This window comes from Anopheles cruzii, chromosome 3, assembly GCF_943734635.1.
Source record: "Anopheles cruzii chromosome 3, idAnoCruzAS_RS32_06, whole genome shotgun sequence".
In the NCBI taxonomy this organism is placed as follows: Eukaryota; Metazoa; Arthropoda; class Insecta; order Diptera; family Culicidae; genus Anopheles; species Anopheles cruzii.
In genome coordinates, this window is record NC_069145.1 from 81,840,227 (window position 1) to 81,864,078 (window position 23,852).

Genomic DNA, 23,852 nt, shown 5'->3' on the forward strand with positions numbered 1-23,852 from the left:
CCAAATGAGTTGGACAAACGGTGGCGTTCGCGTTTCGCTTCGGGTGTTTTTCCGAATTTTCCCGACCCGAACGGGACCCAACGGACCGAGGCCAACGGAGAGCCGATTTCCCGCAGATTTTCCGCTGCCATGTTCGCGCGACGTAACGGCGAGCGAAGCGAGTCGTTCTGAGTCGTTCCCCGGAGAGCGATGATCGGCCGAGAAAGGCCAAACGCAAAAAGGATAAGGATTTTTACGACAAACCGTTTCTCCCGGTAAAGCGTTAGTTGATGAAAGAAATTAACTCTGCTCGCTCGGCAAACCCATTCAAGCCATCGGTTAGTGGTTGGAAGTGGTTTGCCTCATGAGAAGCACACCGACAGGCGCCCGATAATAAGCATAATGAATGAAGTTTTCAAACACACACACACGGAACACCCGACGCTGGTAACGCGTTAGTTTGCCGACTTTGGGTTTGAAATGGCCAGTTCGTTCCGCCGGACGTTGGACGAGATTTCTACCGACGCACTTGAGTTCGAACACAAACTGATTACAATAAAGATACGAATGTTTTCCAAACTGTCGTGAGTATAATAAACTGAACCAAGGGCCCTCATCTGTCCTCTCGAGTGCAACCGAAACCGGGCAGACAGTAAGACGCTACGTGCCTTACGTATTCCGGGGCAAATCTGCGGATCGACTTTCAATGCGAACCTGGTTCTGGACGTCATTCGTAGTTTATTATATTTTAGTTTCCTACAGCATCGGAACCAGTGTTGTCCCGACAAAAGGCCACCGTTGGGTTGGGGCCATCCAATCTCGTTCCCGTTTTCCCCGTTCCGCGTTGTTGGTGAATGGCTTTTCGAATGGCTTGGAAAATTTATGGCAAATGGATTGCTTTTTAATTTGAAACGAAGCAGGTTGGGATACGCTCGCCTCGAGTCAAGCTTACCCCCGGTGGTGCCCAGCCCGCGAGGTTAATCCGGCTCGGCAGGCAGCCACACCAAAGACATTCTGTCCGGTCGTCGCAGTCGCTTCCGGAGCCGGTGGAAGCGCGATGTCTCGGATTCGCGATGTTCTCCGCGCGTTGCTGTAGGTTATGTAACGCAATCGCTTTCAACGGAATGTTACTGCCAACGGAGCAAAATGAAGGCTGCAGGCTCCATAGTCACGTCCCTGCAAGCGACCAACGTGTGCAGTTTACAATCGTTGGCGGCGCTAGTTGGCGAAAAATGGAGGGCTAAAAAGTCAGGAGGAACCCTTTCGCAAAACGTGTCCGGTAACGGCCACAGCACGGGCTTTGGGGGAATGGCGCGAAATGAGATGATGCTGCTGCTGATGTTGATGATGATGGTGAGACTGATTTACAGCCTCTAGCAATGGGCGTTCCGGGAAAGTACGGCCATTTTGAAGATGCTTACTTCTGATATTTGAAATGCAACAGCTCCAGATGAACTGTGAGAAAACGTATTATGGAAGAGGCGGCTTATTCCCATTAAAAATTACCCCTAAAGTTAGACAATCTGCATCGAGCAGTGTCCGTACCATTAGAAATACTCCTGAAAGTATGCAAAATAAATGAACTATGTTTTCCTTGTGCCACACGACACAAGAAAGTACATCGCTGGAAGGAACTTTCAGTGGACAAAGTGCCAGTTTGTAGCACAGCACGGTCGCTCGTTGCATGAACTGCGGACTCATAACGGACAGTCATGCCCATGTCACCGGGTGGACAGATAAAGAATGGTATCCCACCGGGGTCCTGTCACTGCCGCCTGTCCATTTCACACCTGATTGGGGTTTGATTGCACCCAGAGCCAGAGGTTCAAAATGGTCAACGCCGGTTCCGGTCCGTGGTACGAAAAGCAGTCTTTCCCTGCCGTGGTGTGCTGCTACGACGGCCGGACCCCGTTAGACACACCTTCGTCAAGGGCTCGTAGCACGAAGGGAGGCCTCTCACGGGGGCGCCATAACTCGGACGACATAATCGGAAATAATATCGGAGAATGGAGTGTATTAAGTAGAATGGCGTGCGGAAAGCGGGTGATGAAACGTGCGTGAGCTGCCGTTTCGTTCCGCGTTAACATTCCGTACGAAAGTCCGGTCTTTCATCGACCAGTTCCGGGCGGTGGTGCCGAGCTCGAACTCGCTCAATCAAAGTCAATGTTGACTTCTAACAAGATTTATGATTTTAATCACCTGATTGCGCTCGTCGTAATCGGTATTGGGCGGTGCGGAGCGGTGCGGAACTTCGGCCTCGCGGTGAGTAATCCGTAGATGCTCCGCTGGTCAATGCCGGGTGATGATTCAAGTCAAATGACTCCATTCCATCGATGCTTGGCGTCGTTATCAGTGTGGTCGGAGTAAACAAAGCTTTTGTAGGATTTTGTAAAACTTTGCACACTCTTGACTAAGCTGCTTTGGAAAGTCTTCATTGTTCAGGACGTGGTGGCAACCAGCAGCAACAGTGATCGATATGCATTCATTCACCGGGACGCCGATTGGCGTGCCATGACCTGTACTAATCATGCCGTCATCCTGCCGTCTCGGCGAAGCCCTGTTTGTCTTGTGTAACAGTTTGCAACAATGTGCTGTGGCCTAGCAAGGGGCCCAAGAACTTTGCACCGTACGCACATAGTCTGCCTCGCAGGAAACCTCAACATTTTCGTGCGTTGCAGAAATGATGTGCCATAAGTCGTTCATTACACTTTGGACTTCCTCCGAGCGCCGAGGGAAGAAGTTGAACTTTGCCCTAGTGCCCCGACCCGCGCCTAGTGTACCTGATTTCCATCGGCATCTGGGTCCCTAAAAATAGAACCTTTCCCTTGACATCTATACCGAACCGGTCGGGGGGTGCCATTAGCATTTCCACAACTCTGCCACGGACCGATGGAGTTTCGAAGGGTAATCGTTCTCTTATCGCTCCCGGACACCTTGAGACGTGTACTGGGAAAGGGGGTGGTATAGGCTTGGGAGAGATCGCGTGACCAGAAGAAATTTGCGGGTCGTAACGGTCTCGCTGAAAGCGGGTAACGGGTCCCAAAAGGCCTCAACAATGCGTTCCCCTTTAGCGGGTCGGCGCCCCAGATAGTGCTCCAGATATGTCGCCCCAATCCCGGACCCAACTCGGTCGTAATTCAACAGTGGGTCACGTGGCGTGGCCTGGTGGTGCAAAGGTTCACGCGCAGATACTGACTCCCGGGGGCAGTTGCCACTCCCGGAAGGACCAACTTCTTAAAGCTGGATTTCGGATTTCATTTAGTGGCCCTCGCCGTGCAAAAGCTTATCCGAACGCTGCGGTTTCGTGGTTAATAAAGCATTGCGCCACCTGAAAGTGGAGGTGATTTATGCGACAAGTTGATGAGATCGTTTCCCCAATTGAATAATCAAGGGCGCATTTGGCGCAAGCTAGAGCGCCCCATTCGTGGCGTAGCGTGCCGTAGGATTGCTTTCATTTCCTCCCGAGAAAGGATCCGGCTTGCGAACCGAGTCATGGCGCTAAAAGAAGTCATGAATATGTATCGACCTAGAACGGTTAAACTGGTAGCCATTTTGATACGAAGGGCACAAGAAACAGACAATCAATTTGGTTACGCCGTTCAGGATTTATTTGCCGAGGTCGGGGCCGAGGGATGAAAATGTGGATAAATGTAAAACCTCGGTTAATAGAATTGATCTCTGCGTTGGAGCGTTGGGTCTGTGATTTTTTTTCGGCCGAACGCGAGGCGATTAAATCGCTAAACGATCTTTGGCGCTAACGAACCGGGCTCGGGCTCGAGTGGGCAAGCGAAACGGATCGGCGAAAAACGCGGCGTCATAAATACTGCAAACGTGGGTATCCGCGAAAATGGCAAACACTCAACAAACACGCATCGCGCATGGTTCCGCACCGTTATGGTAGTGAATCATGTTCTTAGTGCCGATAAAAGTGCCAGGAACCGATAAAAGAAACCGCCATTCCGAGGAAATGGAGGAAAGCACCGTTGTGACTCACATCAGAAGCAGCCCCACGGAGTTCGATTAGTTCAATTTAAACCACCGCAATCGGCGTCGCTATCGGCGCCGCAATCGGCATCGAATCGTGGAGAGATAAAATAAAAACTCGCTCCGAGTCGCTACTCCATTTGCGGTGGGCGACTAATGATGATGGTTCCACGGTTACGTTCCGGCCCCAGCCTGCTGAGGAAACCCTGATGGCGAACCGACCGAAGCGTTGCCCATGGCCACATTCTGCACGGAACGGAATGCAAGCCGCTCGTGTGTACATAGAGTAATGAGAATGTAAATAGCATAGGATCCTCGTCCTGGCGGTGCTGTCTTCACCGAAACTGGCCAGAGTATTGATCTGCCCCTCTGAATATGACGTGCTGCGTGGATTCGGCCGTGTTTGGCTTAGTCTCTGACGTCAGTTTTTTGCTGGATTCGCGCAATTTGTGCTGCAACATTCTTCCGCCCGGTCCTCCCGGGAATGTTTCTCCGTCTTCGTTTTCTCTGCGGCCAGCATCCTCTTTTGCAAATGCATTTCCGTAGCCGAAATGATTGAAAATTGAATTTTTCCATCATGCAAATTTCTTTTCATCACGCTTCCTGCCTTTCGTTCCGTTTTTTTTTGCGCCAGGAAGAGCCCAGAATAACGGATCTTGTTTCGTGATCTTTCATCTCGAAATGCGACGGAACCATGACGGACGCGTGGCTCTCCAAGCCGATTTTTTAAATTTATTCTGCACAAAGCATTCACGAGCAAAGTGATGGACGACGGATGGCAAAGGATTGGACAAAAATCCATCTCAAACATCCGGCTGGATGGATGTAGCGCAAGGGAACCTCGAAGCTGGCGCGATCGAAAGACGACGTCCAGAACCCGGAAAATACCATCACAGGACCGACTTTTTGGCAGTTGGCCAACGAAGTTAACAAGTGCATCGCGCCGCCCAAAGGATGTGCCGCTTGTCCCTAGAGGCGCTGGCATTGTTTCCCAAGCCGTCTGTCCCGGTTCGCGGGAGAAGTTTCAACCCACAACGGTCTAGTACCGTGGAAACTCGGTGGAAACCCGCGGTGAAGGAATGTTTAAAGTAGAACATCAAATAATGCATCTTATTACTTCACTTGCCAGCCGTTTGCTGATGCAACTGCTTCGTTTAAATTGTTGTTCGTTTGTTGTTGGTGATCGGATCGGTTGTTGTCTGTTTCCCCGAATGTCTTACAACGTGAAATCGGAACCGGAAGTATTAGAAAGGCTAACTGGAAACAAATACCATGAATTTAATTTAATTACTGCCCGTACCTTTGGTGCCACATTCCGTCCACCCCTGAACGGTCGGCAATGGACCACCACCTCCGGATCGGAGAGAAAATTTATTCCACCTAACGTTTAACCAAACGATCTTCTGCGAGGCTCGGAGTACTTCTCGCTCGATTCAATTAAAAGTTGCTCATGTCGGGGAGGCACAACATCGCGAACCGCGGTGTACTGCTGCCGTTGTGACAAGATAAAGGAAAGCGGAAAATTCGCGTAAGCCGGTACCTGAAATCGATTTCAGTTCCCCGGCCGTGGGCTGCTGTGGTCCAAGACGCCGGTTTAATACTGCTGTCGCTTGTATTGGGCGGTTTTGGTGTCATTAAAATAGCACGACGGAATTTTGGTTGTTTTCATTATCTCTCTCCTCATGAACCAATGTCGGTCGGTGGTTGTCGGTGGCCGTTGCCGGATTCAAGCCTCAGGAGGTGATTGTTGGTGTGCTTGGCACTTGATCCTCTATCAGACGCGTGCGGTCTGCGATAATAAACAAGCAACGTAAACAGGATAGCTTGGTGGTGCTAAATTCACACTCGTCCCTGCCGAGCTGGTGCCATCTGTGAGTAGCAATCATTTGCAAAACATTGTTTATTTGATTTTGTACACTCTTTATACAACTACTAAATTTTAATCAAACATAGAGCAACACCTGCAACATCTCTGTCGGTTTGCTGCTCAATCGGTAATATGGTAATTCGACGTATATTTAATATTTACGGAGCTAGTAGTATAGCAGCTACCGTTCTTCGATAGTTGTTCACAAAGAGCTAAAAGGAGAAGATTCATCAACAGCCCAACAGAATTGAAACCGACTCTCGATGAAGCAGAAATCATCCTGGAGAGAGGATGCGACAAATAGGATGTTTGCTCCGCAAAGTTGCGTAACACTCGAAGGTCCTTGCTCCGGATGACAAACAAAATGTTTTCCCAATCTCCGTTTGTCGTCCCACGACAAATCGACTCACAAAGTAAAAAACGAGGCACCCAAAATCGGTCGTAAAACGTATCCCGATGCATAGCCGACTCGCCGAGTGGCGGACCGACGGGCGAATTAAAGAAAAACAAATCGGAACCACGGGTGGCCCCTTCCGGTTCGCGATGTTTTCACTTTCTTCACAGCGTCCGCACGCTACTGCCGCGCTTGGCTTTGCGCGAGGTCAATATATCATTCGAAGTGACACCGCGGATGCTACCGGAATATCAATATCAACCGGCACATCCTGTTTCTTTTTTTTGTGACTGCTGCTTAAATCAATATTCTATTTGTTGCGCCGCCCCCCGGGGAACGGTAGCATTCGTTTGGGAAGTCAGCCCAGGAGTCTGATGTGATTAAACACACAGTGCCCAGTTACATGTTCACCCATCACACGCACCGAATCCACTCCAAAGCCATGGTAGTGTGTGCCTCAAATGCCGGACACCACTACCGGGTCGAGAAATCAAACAAAATGAATCCACCCGATCCGTATCCGCATCCTCGAAGCAACGGAAAAACTCGCGGCAAAGCCAGAACCAGAAGAGGTGGAGCCCACAGTCGCGGGGCTCGTTGGCGGCGTTGGCGCCACACTGGCGAGAGCACAAGATTTGAAACGTCATCGTGGCGCCCCCAAACTTTTATTTTCATCCCACTCCGCCATCGGGCGCCGGACGCTCTCTCGGGGACGTTCGCCCGGCGCCCGACGGTTCGCGTTCTTAATTCTGCCGCCCGACGAGATGGGTCATTCCGGCGGGGCAAAAACCAGCCAACGCAACAGCATACTGATGTGGTGACGAGTATCGGACGCGCTTTGTGTTTTCCCGGGCGTCAAAAAATAGCACTTGGCACAGGGAAGGGCATCTGCGGCCGCTACCGCTGGCACAGATGCCCCCGTCGACTCTGCGTGTGCCATTTTTGGCTGAGGGCGGCTCTGTGCATCGCGCTCATTTATTTCGCGGAAGAGCATTTTGTTGTTGGTCCAGCTTTCGGTTTGGCCCCAGATGAAAATACGAAGATTAAGAGCCTCGGTGTCAAGAATGATAAAAATTAGTTTCATTTGCCAGAGACGAGACGAAAAGTGCCCACCCGAAATAGAGTGCTCGAAGGAACTTCTTCCTGCGGTCGGTTTTATGTTTAGCTATTCATTTCCAACCCACCGTCTGTTGTTTTTCTAACGTGAATCTTCCAGAAATTTTATTTAATACGAAAGAAAACTGAGCCACAACGGTGAAGGTGAATCGCTAACCGACTTTAGTAATGCTGCTCGGAACGCAGAGCCAAGATGTAACTATTGTTTTTGCATGACCTTGGAAGGATGAATAAAACATAAAGTGTTCCTTCGGCGTATAGGTCGAAGAAGGCGAGTCAGTTCTTTGTTTTAACCAAACGTCTCACGACAATCGATCGATGCGGAGTTAAGTTAGACTTCTTCATATCCGCACGATAAATATTTACTTAGAACAAATTGCCGACATACCAGTACGGGTTATGTGGTTCCGTTTGGTTGTATTTTGCACACGGTATCGCAATTTGATTCCACACCGTGGTCCGTCCGTAGCGGTAATTTTGTTAATCAGGTCGAGTATGAATAATCCAGTTGGGCACTTCTGTTACGAATGCCCAACACTATTTGTCCAGCATTTCGACGCGTGATCGGATTGGGTATATATTTGACTAACAAGTTGCGTTGAGTTGAGTTTGATCCTTGCGCCGAGACCGAGATAGTGAAGATCCCTCGATGGAGTGTTTGCGAAAGTTACGTGTGCCGGTGTTCCGTACGAAGTGGAATGGACGCCACCAGGCGTACGATCTTTTCCACTGGCTTCAAAAGATTTCCTTTATACGCCTCTTTGACGACGATTTTATGGTCGGGGCGTTCAATAAGGCAGTGCTCTACACCCAAATCTGCATGACGATAATGTTGACGCTCGCGTCGGTGTTTCATGGGGTGAACTACCACGAGGACCTTAATCAGGTCGTCGTTTGCATAACCGCCGTTTGCTTGCTGCTAGAAGTGTGCTACAAGTTTAACAGCATGGTCTATCAACGCGCAAACATCAAAGAGGCGATCCAGATTGTGCTCGATGATCGTGTCTACCTTGAAGGGCCCGTGGAGGCGGCTGTTTGCAAAAAATATGATCGTTTGGCTAAGTAAATACCACATTTTTTGATAGATTTATTTACGCCTTACGACGATGTGGGTTTTTCTTCTTCTCAGAAACCTTGTATACTGCTCGTGCGTGTTATATACGTTCACTTGTGCAGTACTGATCTTCTACCCTGTCGCTGCCGGGTTGGTTAAGGAACAGGTGCTACCGGTCGGTTGTTCAATCCCGTTCTTTGATTACACTCAACATCCGTGGTATATGATCAACTACATCATGAATGCCACGCTGATCGTTCTTCTTGCAGTAATGTTTGCTGGGCTCGATGGGCCGTTCTACTTGTTCGTCTGCCACTGTGCGGCACAGTTGGAGATACTGATTCTATATGCTAGCCTGATCGGCGAGAAGTAAGAAGTATGAATCATTTGGTAACATTTTGCCAATATATCAACATCCCGTCTCCCGTAGTCCAGACAACCCGGATGAGCAAAGGCGTATCGTAGGAAAGATGTTTGACATTCACACGCGCGTGTCGGAGTGAGTATTTTCGTACCCCACAAATACCCTTCGGTAGTCACAGAAATACTACAGCAACTGTTTCTTGTCCAGCTTTAACTCCAAGTGCTCGCGCATCTTTCAAGACATATTTCTTAGTCAAACGATCTGTTCGACGATACATATTTGCGTGTCATTGTTCCACGTTCAGTTTAACAGCAAGAGTAACTCTTTCGGGATGGCATTAACTAATGTCTGCAAAATGTGGCTCTTCTGCTACGGTGGGGAGTTTATTAAAACGAAAGCAGACGAGTTCAACAATGCCCTGTACGCCTCCCGTTGGTACGAGCAGTGGATCCGGCGCGATCTCGGCGATATCCTGTTTATGATGGCGAATGCTCAGCGGAATTATGGTTTCAGTGTCGGTGGCTTTCGGTACCTCTCGTACGAAACTTTCAAAGAGGTAAGAACAGAGCTGACTGCAGAGTGACTGCACCGAATCAGTACTCCAATAACTTCCATATGTTTTTCTAGATCATGAAGACGGCCTACACTTGTAACGCTTTCCTGCAGCACGTGTTAAATTAATTGTGGCAGTTTTCAAGTATCTCATGGTGAACAAGAACACCAAAATGCTTATATACATCCCTCCCGCTGGTGTGGCATGTCCGGGGACTGATCTTGATCATTCACGACCTTCTTGCACAAGCACAAGGACACATGATCCATACAAGCAACGCAATAATAAATAATCATTGTTGTAGAACTTTTTGTGATAATATCTTAACGATAATTAAGTACACGACAAGGTTGCTTTTTGAGAAATACGTTTACTTCTTACAGTTTCTATAAGCTTAAATTAGTTGAAAAAAGATCACTTCTCTTCTCTTGCACACACGCCTCTTGTTGCTTAATTGTAGAAGAACACTTCGTCTAGAATAGTAATCTAAGAACGACGCCCGCAGACAGAAGAGTCACGATCGATGCAGTGTGCTGCGCGCTTCCGTTGCATCCGTCGGTCGGGCACTGGCAAACTACTTCTTCGTGGCCACCATTTTCCACGTTATAGCAGGGTCTGTGGTGTCGCACGTAGCCGCATTCTCGCAGAATCCGCGTATGGTCCGGTTGGTTCTTACCGCCAAGGACTTGGGTTTGGAACGGAAGAGATAAACATCAGTCAATTTACCGACTTTAGGCCCAAACCTCAACACCTCTTACCTAGAACAAACATGGAGCGACAGAACGGATCCCGTCCCTCGTCGTCGCGCGAACATTCTTTAAGTAATCGACCTACCACAGTCCGATTGTCACCGTATTCTGACTCGTTGAACGTCTTTGGTGGTGCTATGCATTCGGAATTATCGTTTGAGTTACACTGATAACAGCGAAGTGCGTGCCCTGGTTGGAAAGTCGCAAAATAATAATCCAAACATTAAAACAATCGATCGAAGCCCGATGATCTGCCTACAATGCACTCAAGCATAACGATACTAATCAAAGCATAGCCATAGTCGTAATTAATTCATTCGCAGTCATTCGTCTTGCCGCAGCACATTGCGCTGGCCCGTTGCCTTAATCAATGGCTGAATGTCACGACATATTTAACCGCCGAATACTCGGCTCGTGGTAGAGGTGTTACAATGATGGCAATTTTGCGACACAGTCGCTCCCACTAAAGGACATCGAGCAATGCGGGATACTATTTATGATTGTTCGTAACTACTGGGAGCTTTGTGGTTCGTTAAAACACGCCAACGGCACAGCGAGACTTACAGAGAACCTTTTGGCTAATTGTTAACCACTACGCCAGGTCAATAAGCGAGAGATTGGTGGAGGGCACTCGAGCGTTATGGAAAAAAGTAATCATCAAGGCAAACCCCATTCATTATGTGAGTATAAGGCTCTATCACACCCAGAGCACCCACAGTTTGGACTTCGTGTCCTGTACAAAAATATTCATCGAACTAATTAATGTGCGCGATTGTGTAACGTGTTTATCCTTGGTATCTCTTGCCCTGGTGCATGTCGTTCGCTCAACATGGCAGCTGAAGTGACCCCAACCCTTTCGGCAAAGAGCAAACAAGCCGTAACCCACCGGCAAACTAGGCGCAAGCCTGAACAAACACTGGGCCGGAAGGATAGCCGATGGTGTAAAGGAATGTAAACGAGGTCAGTTACCACGCCACGGCCGGGCTTGGTTGGTTCGAACCAGAATTTTTCGCCGTCTGCGCCGTATCACTTACACTCTCTTCTTCAATCACTTTTCCAGCATTGTTCGCTCCCAAAAAACACTCGGTCGAACATGGCACGTTCATGTCAGAGGGCGTAACGCACCGCCGTGTGTGCTTTATCAGCAACCAGTGTTTTGCACACAACATCGGTTGCCGTTCGACAGTCACCTTCGAACCACGAACCCCCCAGCGCCAAGCGGAACAGTGGTTGGTAAGGTGTAATTGTCGGTCAACTAACGACATGCCAATCCCAACTGGGGCTCATCAATCATTTAGCGACGTAAAGCATATGCCGAAGCAAATAGAGAAATTAGATAAAGTATTGCTTCGTGCGTTGTGCGTGGGTGAATGGATGTTTGAGGATATATGAAAGGAATGCGAACGGGGTCCGTTATCTGCGCAACAGGAGCAGAAAACCAATGGCCTTGTGGTCGGCCTTGTAATGTAAGAGGGCACAAACACTGATCACAATCCGCACGGGATCTTCACAAAACGGCCTACTTGTGGCACCTACCCAAACTAGCACCGCCGAGCACAACGATCAACGTAAGCGTTATGAAGCCACTAGTTGCCATGGTACCGGTCTACTGCCGAGACGAACTTACACACCGGTTGAAGGTTTACTCTAAACTGCCCAGGACGGATCGATCCGTTCTGATCTTATGTGGGGAACCGTTTTCACTTCGCTCAGCATTGTTAATTCACCGACAAACAATCTGCGTGCGTTCGTCCCCCGTCATAGCGGCCGTCTGATTAAGGCGATTAACGAGCTAGCGCAAGATGGATCCGGAAAATATCCGGATGCTCGTTCCGATTCCGACAGAACGGCTAACGGCGATGTTTGGCAACGTTTCTAGGCCGCCTTTTTTGTTTTCAAATCATGCCCCCGTACTTAGGTAGTAATCAACTGTGACGTAGGCGAACCGGTTTGCGCGTATCGCTTCCCTCCAGTGCTGAGATTCATCATCGAATTCGCTTGGCGTAAAAATTAACGTGCAATTAATTACTTACTAATTAATTACTGCAAAGTAACACACTGTGCCGAGCGCCTGATGCTGTATGCGGTAATGAGTGTGACAATATCATTTTAGTGCGTCCGTGCCAGAAGTTGGTCGACCTTTCTGTTGGGATTAGCGTGCGATCTTCGGTTGCTGCACGTGGGCAATCGATAAATCGTTGATCCTGGGGCGTGTCTCACAGTTTAGCTCGCCGTTTCGTTTTCGATACACGACAAAAACTTATCGGGCGTCATGTTGCGGGAATTTCACATTTCGCAAACGAACGAACACACCGGTCCGGTTATCCGCCAACGTTCCAGTGGCACGCAAATGCCAAGGGCCATCGACTGGTGTGTGGACATGGCAACAGTTTGACCGTTACACTAAGCGTGTTTGTATTACAGTGGAATATTAAAGTTAATAAGTGCGAGAGTTAACACATAGTGTGAGTTTTTTATCCATGTTATTCGGCGTACAATATATTGAGATGGTCAATTTGACGGTATGTTCCATAAAAAATACATTTACATTTCTATTGCTCACAGAATCGATCGATATCTGGGAAAGCTACTAAAACGTTAATTATATGCCCGCTTCTTGATGACGGCCACTTCCGGCGCTTCCTCAGTCTCTTCATTTTCGAACTCAACCTCGTACAGTAGTTGCTGTATCTTGAGCCTTACGAGGGCATTCTTCTTTTTCGGTAGTCGCTGCAACACCGGTGCACAGCTCAGCAAGAACCGTTCGTCCGGATCGACAATCGGTTGTGGATGGTCCGTCCCGAAGCGTTCACACGTTTCACTCGTCTTTGTGGTAGAGGATCGCTTGAGGGGTGCCGAAGAAGCTTCCTCGGATTGTAGCTCTTGATCGTGCTGCTCGTCCAAATCAACCATCGTCATCGCCATATCTTCGTCAATTTCGTAGTACTCCGGTTGTGATTCATCGTATACGGATCCATGGAACGATTCTTCAACCTTGTGGGCGCTGATGTCTGGTGAAGCGGGCCTGCTACACTCCAGCGTCTTCAAGCTGTAACGGGGGACCGTAAAGGGTTAAACTTCCGCTCATCTGAAGGTAAGAAGCAACGCTCACCGGTACACTTCGACGTGCCCTCGCAAGAAGCCCATATTCTCATAGTAGGGCCACGCTTTTCGAACCCCCTGTGTTTGCTGCTGATCCGGTTGCATCTCCACGCGGTAGTGTTTGATAAAATTGTCTCTCAAGCTTTTCCATCGCTTTTTGCAAGATTCAACTGCAACAGAATGGGAACATCATGGTGTAGTGGTGTTCTGTGTGCTTATGATTACGCTCCTACCTTTCATATTTAGCGCTTCGGCAACACCGGTCCACGCTCGCTCCATTTCGCTCGCTCTTCGGTAAGCCGAACATTTTTTGTCGTATAACACCGGCCGCTTCTTAACTTCCGCAATCAGGCGTTCGATGTCCATGTTAAACCAAGAAATGCGCAACGTTTTTCGAACGGTTCAGTGCGAGAATCGAGAATCGTTGCGTCGGGCAGCGTTGCTGTTGTAAACAAAGCTACGCATTGAAGTTTGGACGACGCGTAAGCTCTTCTGGCAGCACTGGTCGCGTGGTTTATACTGGCGAAGCCATTACTGCAAATTCGAACACGCCGTCACCGTTATTGGTACTTATTGGTAACAGAAACGAAACCAAAGAAGCTAACCTTTTTGCCATAGATGTGCGTTCAAAGGAATTTGAAACGCTTACACAACACGACCGTTAACAGGAAGATGATTTATGTTCGGGGATTCATTTGGAACCAGCCACATTCACGGATGTGTCAGGATGATCAATCAAGTTTTCTTTCCATTGGCACCGGTTCCGGTTTGCCGTTAGCACCTACGGAGCACGATTGATCGTTGCTTAATTTTACTTACCTTGTGCACTTCACTTTCAGGTGGGTTGAGCACAGGGCCATCATTTCAATCCTGAGAATATTGTAAACTCAACAATACTTACCACATTCCCATTGCCAAATGGCCTCAACGCCGCTATTGTGTAGTATACTAACTGAGCCAACAACACAGTGTTTCGCGTTGTTAAGAGCGTCGGGTGTAGCTTCCAATTTATTATTTCTCTGTCTTGGGTTCGAAGATGTCGTGTAACAAAACGGAATATCACAAGATCAATTGTTGTCGCACATTATGCTTGATAATGTGTTCGTTTTTTGCGTTCGATTATGTTTTTACTGTGCTAATTTGGCGCCATACATGTCTTTAAACAGTACTGTGTCCCAGTTGCAATCCTAATCCGTGTGTTTCGCTTATTTAAAATTAGTTTTTTACTGTTGTACGGGACTTACGTAGTGTTTTGTATTTTAAGCTTTCTATTGTCCGGTTTTGTATTTTTGTCTTCTGTTGCATGTTTTGCGCGTCTACTCAATTGCATGTATTAAATCTATTGCGATCGCCGCGAAGCCGTGGCCGTGTGTGCTTCGGTATAGTAGTGTGAATAAACATTTAATTTGTGAAAGTATGAAGAAAAGACGGCAGTTCAGACTAACTCAGCTCCATCGCCGGTGTGTGTGTCTACGAATTGTCCTCCTGTTGGTTTAGTTAAATCTTTATCGAAGCGCTCCAACTTTACGAACAAACACACCCACATGAAACATCTCGAAAACCACAGCTGTAGGGAAATCGAATTTCCGTTCCTGTGTTTTACGACGAACCCATTCGGCTTTGGTTTCAAAATTGCCCTTTCGTGGCACAATTTCCCGCTCCCTTCTGCAGCGGGATGTCGCTTGACCACTAACCTAACAACTAGCATGCTTATAATTCCTTTTTTTAGACTTGTGGTTGCCATTCCGTTTTACTTCCTTCTTTGCCGTGCGTTTGTGTGTTGTAGCTCTATTGTTCACTACGCATTTTCCGGGTTTCGTTGTAGTTTTTCGCCTATGATTTAATGGCTTAGTTGCGTTTCGATGGCCATCTGATAACTAGATAACAACTACAGCTACAAAAGAAATTGGATTTCGAGATTTCTTCCCGCACAAACGCGTTACTGGTTCCACACTTTGTTTGGTATGTGCACCGTAAAATGATACGAGTCCGCGAGGCGAACTGCGCTTATTTTAAAACGACACTAACACGTGGCCAACGTTCGTCGGCCTCCACGAGTGACGATCAAAGCTGGAAAATCGTGGCCTAATCGGTCAGAACACCGAAAGTCCACCGCCAGGTGGTATTGATGGTATTAAAAAAGTAAGCGAAACGTAAAAATTAAAGAATTCCTCTAAAACACGCGTTTAGTACAAAAGTTGCAACTGCATGATATGCGGGCATGCGGTACTTCCGTACATCCGTCCGAGGTGTGTTCGTACGTTTAAACTATGGCAGCATTGAGCCCAAATCTACGAGCATTGTGCTCCGCATAATGCAATCACACTCAATTGGCAATCGTGCTAATAACATCTAATAGCCCTATTCGTAACGTCAATCTTAGAAATTATGTTAAACGAGCAACGCAAGTTACTGGAAAGGAGACGACAATCAAACTCATAGCCCTACGGATGAGGGGGATTCTTTTGTGGGACAAGAAGAATAGACCGGGAAGGAAAACGTACGTAAAACTTAGCGGAGGACACTAGTACCGGTGGATATGTGTCGGCTGATACCAATGAGAGGATTAAGCACGAATCATGAAAGCGATTGCACCGAACAGCAGCACTCCGAACGCGACGGACAGGGACGAGGCACCGTTGCAGTTGTCGTCGTAGCAAGCGCACACCTCTTGACGGCCACCGAATCCGGAACGCTGGTAGCATTTACCCTGCAGAAGAAGGAAACGGAATAGAACAACGGTAAGATTGCCAGCTGCGCACGATGGTGTCGGTTCCTAGTTCCTGTACCTTGTAGGTGGACTCGTCCCAACCACATCCACGGATCACCCGGTTGTCTGGGGGAACTGCAAACGAGAGCAATCAAGACGCCGCGCTAAGTGCGAGAGAACACGGATAAGCCCTCGGGCAAGTGGTACTTACGATTGTTGACCGGGAACTCGATGATCTGAACGATCTTCCGGCAGAACGTGTACTTGTTGCCGTCCTTATGGTCATTACAGTCGACCGACATCGTGTCCGGCGGGTTGTCGTGCGTGCAGGTTGAATCTTCAGCACTGTTGCACTCGAAGCAACGGATAGCATCACCTACGGGAGGGCAAGACGAGTGGTAGCTTTTTTTCATTACTCAATTAGATAACTAGCCGTAGGTCGTAGATCTGTCCCAATACATGCAATCCGTTCCCGTTTTCTATCTTTCTCACTGCATTTCCTTGCACTTGGTCTACGCCGCGCATTAGAATCTGTTCGATTCGTTCAACGGTTTTGTGTATTCCCTTTGATAAGACCTTTATAAATGGACCTATGTACTACCGCGTACTGTCGCAACATTGTTATCACCATACTAAAGCAAAAACATTCACATGTTGATTGTATTATTTCAATGAATCTCAAGTCTACTGAAAATAACATCGCTCCAAACAGCGATCAAAAAAAGGCAACGGCAAAATCATTGGCTCTTTCATAGGGACGAGCAAGACACGGCTAAATTTATACTCGATCGGGTTAAAAAACATCTGGTGACCCTGATAAGAGAAGTGACGTTAAATATGTTACAATTTCAATCTTTTGATAATCCGCCTGTAAAATGGCCATCCCCGGGTGCGATTTTCCTAGCCGGTAAACCGGTTGTCGGCGACTTCGTAGTGACGCTGAATACAAAAATTCCATATTCATAGATTCAAAGGGGATTCCGTCGTCTAGTAAAACAGGCACACATCGGGGACACCGTGCAACAGCCTCGGCACATTGCTTGGCCGAATACTGTTTGTTTCCGACACAGAGAATCTCACGTAGGGCTGGCACGGAGGGCACCTTTAAAACCGTTTCGATTCTCGCTAACACCTTTCAAGCACGTGCCGACGGTCACGGCCTGCTAACAACCATCGCGAGTTACATAATGCTTGAGTAAAAGTTTTTTTCGTAAGATTTTCGCATCTCAGCAATTGCTTCAAAGGCGCGCACCAGGACGATGTTTCACATTGAAGCATCGAACGGTTTCGACGGAGAGGAACCAAAGTTTGTGTGGCCGTGCGACATAATGGGAGCACGATTCCACACAGCAATTGAGACAATTAGGGAGAACTCTTCGTGCTTTGGTTAATTCTTTCAACCCAGACGACAATATTTAATTCATTGAAATGTTGGCTGCAACCTTAATCCAATCAATGGTTCCACCGTTACAAGGCACACGACGGAGAAAGAATCATAAATGCTATCTTGTTCATCGTTCTTGGCGCCCTTCTCACGCGATAGGCCAATCAAGATGCTTAACATGATACGCGGAAGATGAATTTGGTAAGCACGTGACCTTGACGGCCGAAATATTGTCCGTGGGCGGGACGCACTCAAGTGACTAGCCTCCTTACTTGGTAAGCTAATGTTTTCCAGAACCAGAGAATGAGCTGATAAAATGGCCATTAAACCCTTACGCTAAAATCGTACTCTGTTTGGTCGAATCGTTCGTTGGATCGAAGCAACTCGGTTTTCAGTCTGCGTTGGTAGCGGTGCTCACCTTGGTTACGTAACACTCGCTGTCGCATTTTCCAGCCTACTCACATGCACTCTAAGCGGAAGTGCACCTTCACAGTCGCTGAATCCTGGCAACACTTTGCCTATCCGCTGTTCTTTCGCTCTCTCTCATTGCCAAGCTGTGCCACATACTGTGCGCGCCACGTTCTCGCTGCCGAGATCCCAAATCCTTCTAGTGACGCAGGAGCTGCCCTCGTGTGAATCACTGAACGCACCCCATTACACAGGCCGGCTCAGGCCATTTGCTCCGCATACATCCAATTAAGGTCTGAATTGAATAATGTCTTCGTCGGTTCACCTCCAGAGAAAACCTTCGAGGGCGCACAGTTATTTCTTACGAACTGAGGTCTTCAAATCTGCAATGCTTCGACTGTGGCGGGGTTTTTTACCATCCGAACTGTCGCTCCACTTACCTTTGTGAACGAAAATTGCAATCAGCATTAAGCTGACCAGAAATGCGCACTGCTGCAGTGAGGACATCATGGTCACTTGGACGGTTCAGTAATCTCGGCACAAGAAAGGTTTTGCTCCGGAATGCTGTTCCTGAAATTTTGGCCCGCACCTGTCAAAAAAGGAAGAAGTTACACACCAGCGCACACGGCACAGCACACACACACACGAGTGAGCAAACTGGGATCGATTAAGTCCCGCGCATACGCATAAGGATGGGGAAATCTGAGCTCCAGCACCGTCCAACAAAGGCCTACTCTGTTGCACAATCGAGCCCGGAAAAAGCATTTTTTTTACACGGAACGCTGCGCGCAACTGTACATTTTGCGCTGGAAGAATGTCTATAGTTTGTTTTTTGTATGCATTAATTAACTACGATTGCCAATATTCCTAGGGGCACACAAAACTAGCACTTTTAAATCAGCCAATTTGGTAGCAACCAAGGCAACAGGGCACACAACACGCATACACTCAGCAGGACGGGGACGATCCTTCTTGAAACCATAGGCCAGAGTAATAGTTTGCTCAAAAACAAGGCCATAGAATGTCGCCAGCCGATTACACAATCAACGCCAGATGTTGCGTGAACGTGTTTCCGGTGCTACTCCAATCCTTTCTATTTTCGGTACTGTTCCGGTACTGTATCCTTTCCGTTTGCTCTCGAAGACTATACGCTTCTGCAACCGTTGCAGTTATGCGGTTGTGCCAACTTTTCCCATACCACAGTAGTGAGTTCAAAAATAGGACCAATAGTTGAAGAAATCACCGTACCACGATTGGTTTCCACCGTCGGAAGTGAAGAAAACAACCTGTCACCTATCACGAATGAAACCGGACTGGTGGTTCTCCAGCGAGCGTTTCGGGTCGTTCCCGCAATGGAGGACGGTTCCACGCTGGAACACTCTCACAATCTCAATCTCTCTAATTTGCCCGAACGCGCGATTTCGCTCGGACTGCTCGGCCTCTGAACGCGCCATCTTTTCCCCTTTATATTCACCCAGAGAACGTTCGCTAGCTTCCTTCAAGAAGTGATTCTACATACGAGTTTGTTCAATTTTTGAATTTCTATAAAACAAGCAAACTGTTTCAAGCAACGAACAGCCGTAATTAATGCCGAACACAGGGCTCGTGTCTTTAGAAGGTGTTGGCGCTAATGAAAACTCTGCCACTCTGCCACTCTGCAATGTGACGCTTGGCCGTTACTGGGAAATTGATTATCACTTTCAATTATCGTTTACTGCCAGCGTGCCCCCGTTTTGCAATACTTTAAAGCCTCACATAATTTTCCCTTGGATGATCACGCAAGAACAGAAACGGATCACTTAAAAGATCAATGAATGCATACAGAATGTGCCACATGTTTGTATTACAATTTCAAAAGCTTCTTCCGGCGCTTTGGCGGCGTGGTGTATTATTTTATTTATTTTATTTTTAGATTGTTTGGAAACATGTATGGAAACAAAGTATTGAATGGTTAAAAATAGTATGGTTTAACTAGAAGTTTTGAGTATTTTTAAGGTTGGGTTTAGTAGCATTGCAAGTATTGTTCTTCCGCTCCCATCATAACCATGTCAGACTAAAATCATCTGTGCTAGATTTCGTTCAACTGAAATAAGGTTCAAGATCGATTGCAGCCCCCGCATGAAGTTGTTCATCACGTCCCAGTATTCGAATAAACTTTGGTCGAAGTACTCCTGCATTTCAGAGCCACATAATTCTCTACCGAAACGAATGGCACTCATGTACTGCATGCAGACGTTTACTATTTCTTCTAGATCTTTTTCCAGCGCTTTAACTGTCGGATAATCTCCCTTTTCGTTATGCAAAACGATCGTGCGAAGATCCTTAAACACAGGATTCAACAGATAAAAATCTGGAAACTAAAAGAATAGAAGAGAAGAAGCACAGAAAAATGGTTGTTTAATCGTATCAACCGGCATGAAGGAAGATTTAAAAGTGAGCATGCGTAAGCAAAGTATCCGAAAAGAGAGACCGTACAAAGAACCTATTCCTCCGACACTCTCTTACAGGCTAATACTAATGCGGAACTTACACGTGCTTTGATAAACCAGGGATTGAGAAAGTATTTGGCTTCTTCGATTTCAAACACTTGGCGGATCACTTCATTGACTGCTTCGATCTCGCGATGAGTATGTTGCGGCTGTGATAGATTCAAAATTGGCGCCGGTCCTGTCTGATTCGTTTCAGAGTTTGGGTAGTCCGTCTCCATGTACCGGTTAAAAAGAATGGTCTGGTTTTCATACGCTTTCTTGTCCGCTCGCTTGCTTGGTTCCGGAAGTCCCGGAGGCTTACGCAGTGTTTTGTAAACGCCGGTGCGAATGTAGTCCCCATCGTTATTCGGAAAGCTTACGTCGTCTGCATTCTCAGTGCGCGAATCGGCACCGTTGGTGTTTTCGACGTAACCGTTCCCTGCCATGGCCGCTGAAAGGGTCATCGGAAACCCTATCAACCCTCCACGGTGCGATGAGAGGTGACTGAGATTCGTGAAGGACGTGATCAAAGATTCGACCAGTTCACGGGTCGCTTTGTGCCATTGGTTCAAAGCAGCCGGGAACTTGGAACACAGCTCACGCCGAACATACATAAGTACTGAAGGCTGAGAGACTGCGTACCCTTTCACGATGAGCCAAGCACCCATAATCCGTATGAAGACGAACACAAAGTCCTTGAGCACCCACGCCAATCCTTGGGAATTTATGTTGGACAGGACATTGTCGTTTTTAACCAAATCCTGCTGCAGCCGGGCACAGAGGCTATCGATTTTCTTGAAACAAGGGCGCTTCTGAAAGTGCCCAATGAACGAGTCGACCGTTTTGCATCCGCGCAAGGCTAAGCTGATCATTTGGTTACAGTCGTCTTGCGTCAGCCAATCGCCATCGGTCTGTTGGTTACATTTTACATTCGCCTTCGCTTCGCTACTGACGGAAGAAAACATGTTCAATTAGTGGAATAGAAACGCGATGGATAATTTTACTTAGGAAAACGGAAAAGAAAGTACCTGTGGTCGTAGGGTCCTGCGTTGCTGGTTGCGCTGATGCCCCCAATTCCGGAAGAGACTTCAACCACGTTCATCACTTGTGTCTTACGAGTCGTAGCATCCATCGGGATCGCTGGCCGAAGTGACGGATTTCTGCGAAATTGAACCCAACCCACTGTTAGCGCCAGTTCCACAAACTTAGCAGCGAAACGTACAGATAGTCAAACAGTTCACGTGGCATATGCATTTGAACGTGTGCAGTCAAGGCGTTAACATAGTAGCCATCGGTCGGCTGCAGAATCCTTGGTGAAACCGATTGCTGCTGGCGGTACATGGCTGGGAGCATTTCGGAAGGTGTTCCCGGAGCCTGTGACGACTCTCCCATTGCCACAGAACGCAATATCGGCGGTGGCACTGAGAACAACGGAACGTTAGCTTCTGCCGGGGCTGCTAAGGGTGGAAACTCTACAGGATTTACTGCGTATAAGGGGAAGAAATTGTCCTAATTAAGCATAAGCGTAAGCGTTAATAAGGTTTACGTACAAAAGTTAGGAAGACTCGTATTTTGCGAATTGGGAGCAGGAAGCATGTTTCTTTTAGAGTTGTTTCCAGAAAAAACTTATCCAACACGTTTTCACGAAGCACGAACCAACGAACCTTCACTGATTGAGACGAACCAACTGAAAGAGACCGAATTTGCGACCGCCGGAAGGTATTAAACATTTTTGGAGCAGTCCACAGCCTACTACGAACGAGACACTGGAAAATAAAAGATGTTTAGTGAGAATATCTTTCCAAAGTTCGGAACCTACCTGGTGGCCCTGCGAACCGAGGATTTGAGTTGTTTTTATTCTTATTAAACATAGTAAAACGTTTGGAATCTTGAATCAATTTCAAAATACTTCTACAATGCTTTTACCAACCTACCACAAAAACACACCTACTGGCGGTAAAGCGAACTGTCAAAACTGTCCGAACTGTCCGAAGGGCGAGTGACAGAGAGAGAACGATACGTTGATGCTCTTCTAATGAGTCGCTCGGTTTGGAGTTTGTGGATTGTTGATTTATTGTTCTGCCGCACAGTGACTGCATCATTTTGCCGAAACGCGACCTAGACGATCATTTTGGTAGCGCTCGCTACTAGCCTTTTAGTGTAAAGCCAGCGAACGATGAGTGATTTCATTAAAAAGCGCCGTGAGAAATCACATAAACGCAAGATGCTGCTTGCCCAAACCGTAAGGCATCGTTTTGGCGAAGCTCTTCGGAACAACCTTTGCGGGCAACGTACCTTGTAATATCCGCTCACATCTCTCTCCTAGTTCGGTGTGTCGACCGTGGAGGACCTTAAGCAGGTGCTCGGCACGGAGGATGAGTCACCAATCAACAAATCGCAGCGTTACGAGGACGAGGAAGCCACCAGATCTTCCAAAAAGTCTCCTAGCGAAGGCCTGGTGTATCGGGATTCATCAACGTTTCTCAAGGTGGGTGCACTCTTTCGTAACCTCAACGACGGAGCCCATAATTCTTTCCATCGTCTACTGTATCTGCAGGGCACACAATCGTCCAATCCGCACAATGACTACTGCCAACACTTTGTGGACACTGGCCAACGGCCGCAGAACTTTATTCGCGACGTCGGACTCGCGGACCGGTTCGAAGAGTACCCGAAGCTGCGCGAACTGATACGACTGAAGGACGAGTTGATCGCAGAAACGGCCACTCCGCCGATGTATCTGCGTGCCGATCTGAAGACGTTTGATCTTAAAAATCTCGGTACAAAGTTTGACGTAATTCTCATCGAGCCACCGCTGGAAGAGTACGCACGTGGCGGAGCGGCGGTGGCGGCGGGTGCGCCACGTAACTTTTGGTCGTGGGATGAAATCCTCGCACTCGACATCGGAGAAGTGGCCGCCCACCGGAGCTTCGTGTTTCTTTGGTGTGGCAGCTCGGAGGGCCTGGACATGGGGCGTAACTGTCTGCGCAAATGGGGATTCCGGCGGTGCGAGGACATCTGCTGGATACGCACCAACAACGAGTCGCCCGGCCATTCGAAAATACTCGAGCCGAAGGCGGTGTTTCAGCGCACGAAAGAACACTGTCTGATGGGCATCAAGGGAACGGTGCGCCGCTCGACCGACGGCGACTTTATTCACGCGAACGTCGACATCGATCTGATCATCTCGGAGGAGGCGGACTTCGGTAGTCTCGAGAAGCCGATCGAAATCTTTCACATCATCGAGCACTTTTGCCTCGGGCGGCGCCGGCTGCACATTTTCGGCCGCGATTCAACGATACGGCCCGGCTGGGTCACGATCGGCCCGGAACTCACGAACTCGAACTTTAACAGCGAGCTTTACGCGAACGCGTTCGAAGAAAACCCCACGACGGGCTGTACCGAACGGATCGAGGCTTTGCGGCCAAAAAGCCCACCCCCGAACGGCAAGGTGATGCGCGGTCGAGGGCGAGGCTTTCCCCGCATTCGAGGAAGAAGCCGGCTATAGGGCTATCGGGGTCGGGCAAGTGGTGCCGCTCACGCGGGATGATGTACTTTTACCTTTTCATTTAATTTCATTTTTCCGATAGCCAAGTGAAAGAAAGAGTGAGAGATGAACAAACAAACAGGAATTACACATGAACCATTTATAACGGACAAATAAAAGTATCATTGTTGAGTAATAGTCAAACACCGCGACCGTTCCGTATCTTGAAGTCC

General features: G+C 48.0%; 5 protein-coding genes across 5 annotated transcripts; 2 read left to right on the forward strand and 3 right to left on the reverse strand.

Annotated features, from left to right (window-relative positions):
* Nucleotides 1-8,169: 8,169 nt before the first annotated feature.
* LOC128271134 (odorant receptor 63a-like) lies at nucleotides 8,170-9,439 on the forward strand. Its single transcript, XM_053008572.1, has 5 exons — nucleotides 8,170-8,402; nucleotides 8,470-8,763; nucleotides 8,825-8,893; nucleotides 8,966-9,314; nucleotides 9,386-9,439. The coding sequence occupies exons 1-5, from the start codon at nucleotides 8,170-8,172 to the stop codon at nucleotides 9,437-9,439; spliced, it is 999 nt and encodes a 332-aa protein (XP_052864532.1).
* Nucleotides 9,440-12,611: 3,172 nt separating this feature from the next.
* On the reverse strand, nucleotides 12,612-13,528 carry LOC128271135 (uncharacterized). The gene is made up of 3 exons (XM_053008573.1): nucleotides 13,396-13,528; nucleotides 13,173-13,332; nucleotides 12,612-13,109 (listed from the first exon to the last, which is right to left on the reverse strand). Exons 1-3 carry the CDS (start codon nucleotides 13,526-13,528, stop codon nucleotides 12,659-12,661), a joined length of 744 nt encoding a protein of 247 aa, XP_052864533.1. The 3' UTR covers nucleotides 12,612-12,658.
* Nucleotides 13,529-15,290: 1,762 nt separating this feature from the next.
* On the reverse strand, nucleotides 15,291-18,249 carry LOC128271446 (uncharacterized). Its single transcript, XM_053008983.1, has 4 exons — nucleotides 18,105-18,249; nucleotides 16,084-16,248; nucleotides 15,952-16,007; nucleotides 15,291-15,872 (listed from the first exon to the last, which is right to left on the reverse strand). The coding sequence occupies exons 1-4, from the start codon at nucleotides 18,172-18,174 to the stop codon at nucleotides 15,729-15,731; spliced, it is 435 nt and encodes a 144-aa protein (XP_052864943.1). The 5' UTR covers nucleotides 18,175-18,249; the 3' UTR covers nucleotides 15,291-15,728.
* A 1,463-nt stretch (nucleotides 18,250-19,712) lies between these two features.
* Nucleotides 19,713-21,473, reverse strand: LOC128271136 (protein mitoshell). The gene is made up of 4 exons (XM_053008574.1): nucleotides 21,355-21,473; nucleotides 21,161-21,292; nucleotides 20,195-21,080; nucleotides 19,713-20,021 (listed from the first exon to the last, which is right to left on the reverse strand). The coding sequence occupies exons 1-4, from the start codon at nucleotides 21,471-21,473 to the stop codon at nucleotides 19,713-19,715; spliced, it is 1,446 nt and encodes a 481-aa protein (XP_052864534.1).
* A 779-nt stretch (nucleotides 21,474-22,252) lies between these two features.
* On the forward strand, nucleotides 22,253-23,688 carry LOC128273168 (N6-adenosine-methyltransferase non-catalytic subunit). Its single transcript, XM_053011092.1, has 3 exons — nucleotides 22,253-22,374; nucleotides 22,459-22,620; nucleotides 22,690-23,688. Exons 1-3 carry the CDS (start codon nucleotides 22,309-22,311, stop codon nucleotides 23,638-23,640), a joined length of 1,179 nt encoding a protein of 392 aa, XP_052867052.1. The 5' UTR covers nucleotides 22,253-22,308; the 3' UTR covers nucleotides 23,641-23,688.
* The last annotated feature ends 164 nt before the right edge of the window (nucleotides 23,689-23,852 follow it).

Coding starts and splice junctions, on each gene's coding strand:
- LOC128271134 (XM_053008572.1), top strand. CDS start 8,170: ATGTTGACGCTCGCGTCGGTGTTTCATGGGGTGAACTACCACGAGGAC. Junction 8,403..8,469: donor AAATATGATCGTTTGGCTAA/GTAAATACCACA, acceptor TCTTCTTCTCAG/AAACCTTGTATACTGCTCGT. Junction 9,315..9,385: donor CGTACGAAACTTTCAAAGAG/GTAAGAACAGAG, acceptor ATGTTTTTCTAG/ATCATGAAGACGGCCTACAC.
- LOC128271135 (XM_053008573.1), bottom strand. CDS start 13,528: ATGGACATCGAACGCCTGATTGCGGAAGTTAAGAAGCGGCCGGTGTTA. Junction 13,333..13,395: donor CGAAGCGCTAAATATGAAAG/GTAGGAGCGTAA, acceptor ATTCTGTTGCAG/TTGAATCTTGCAAAAAGCGA. Junction 13,110..13,172: donor GGGCACGTCGAAGTGTACCG/GTGAGCGTTGCT, acceptor CCCCCGTTACAG/CTTGAAGACGCTGGAGTGTA.
- LOC128271446 (XM_053008983.1), bottom strand. CDS start 18,174: ATGATGTCCTCACTGCAGCAGTGCGCATTTCTGGTCAGCTTAATGCTG. Junction 16,249..18,104: donor TGCAATTTTCGTTCACAAAG/GTAAGTGGAGCG, acceptor GCCCTCCCGTAG/GTGATGCTATCCGTTGCTTC. Junction 16,008..16,083: donor CGAGTTCCCGGTCAACAATC/GTAAGTACCACT, acceptor TCTCGTTTGCAG/TTCCCCCAGACAACCGGGTG.
- LOC128271136 (XM_053008574.1), bottom strand. CDS start 21,473: ATGTACCGCCAGCAGCAATCGGTTTCACCAAGGATTCTGCAGCCGACC. Junction 21,293..21,354: donor CGTGAACTGTTTGACTATCT/GTACGTTTCGCT, acceptor TCAATTTCGCAG/AAATCCGTCACTTCGGCCAG. Junction 20,022..20,194: donor CCTGGTTTATCAAAGCACGT/GTAAGTTCCGCA, acceptor CTATTCTTTTAG/TTTCCAGATTTTTATCTGTT.
- LOC128273168 (XM_053011092.1), top strand. CDS start 22,309: ATGAGTGATTTCATTAAAAAGCGCCGTGAGAAATCACATAAACGCAAG. Junction 22,375..22,458: donor AGATGCTGCTTGCCCAAACC/GTAAGGCATCGT, acceptor TCTCTCTCCTAG/TTCGGTGTGTCGACCGTGGA. Junction 22,621..22,689: donor ATTCATCAACGTTTCTCAAG/GTGGGTGCACTC, acceptor CTGTATCTGCAG/GGCACACAATCGTCCAATCC.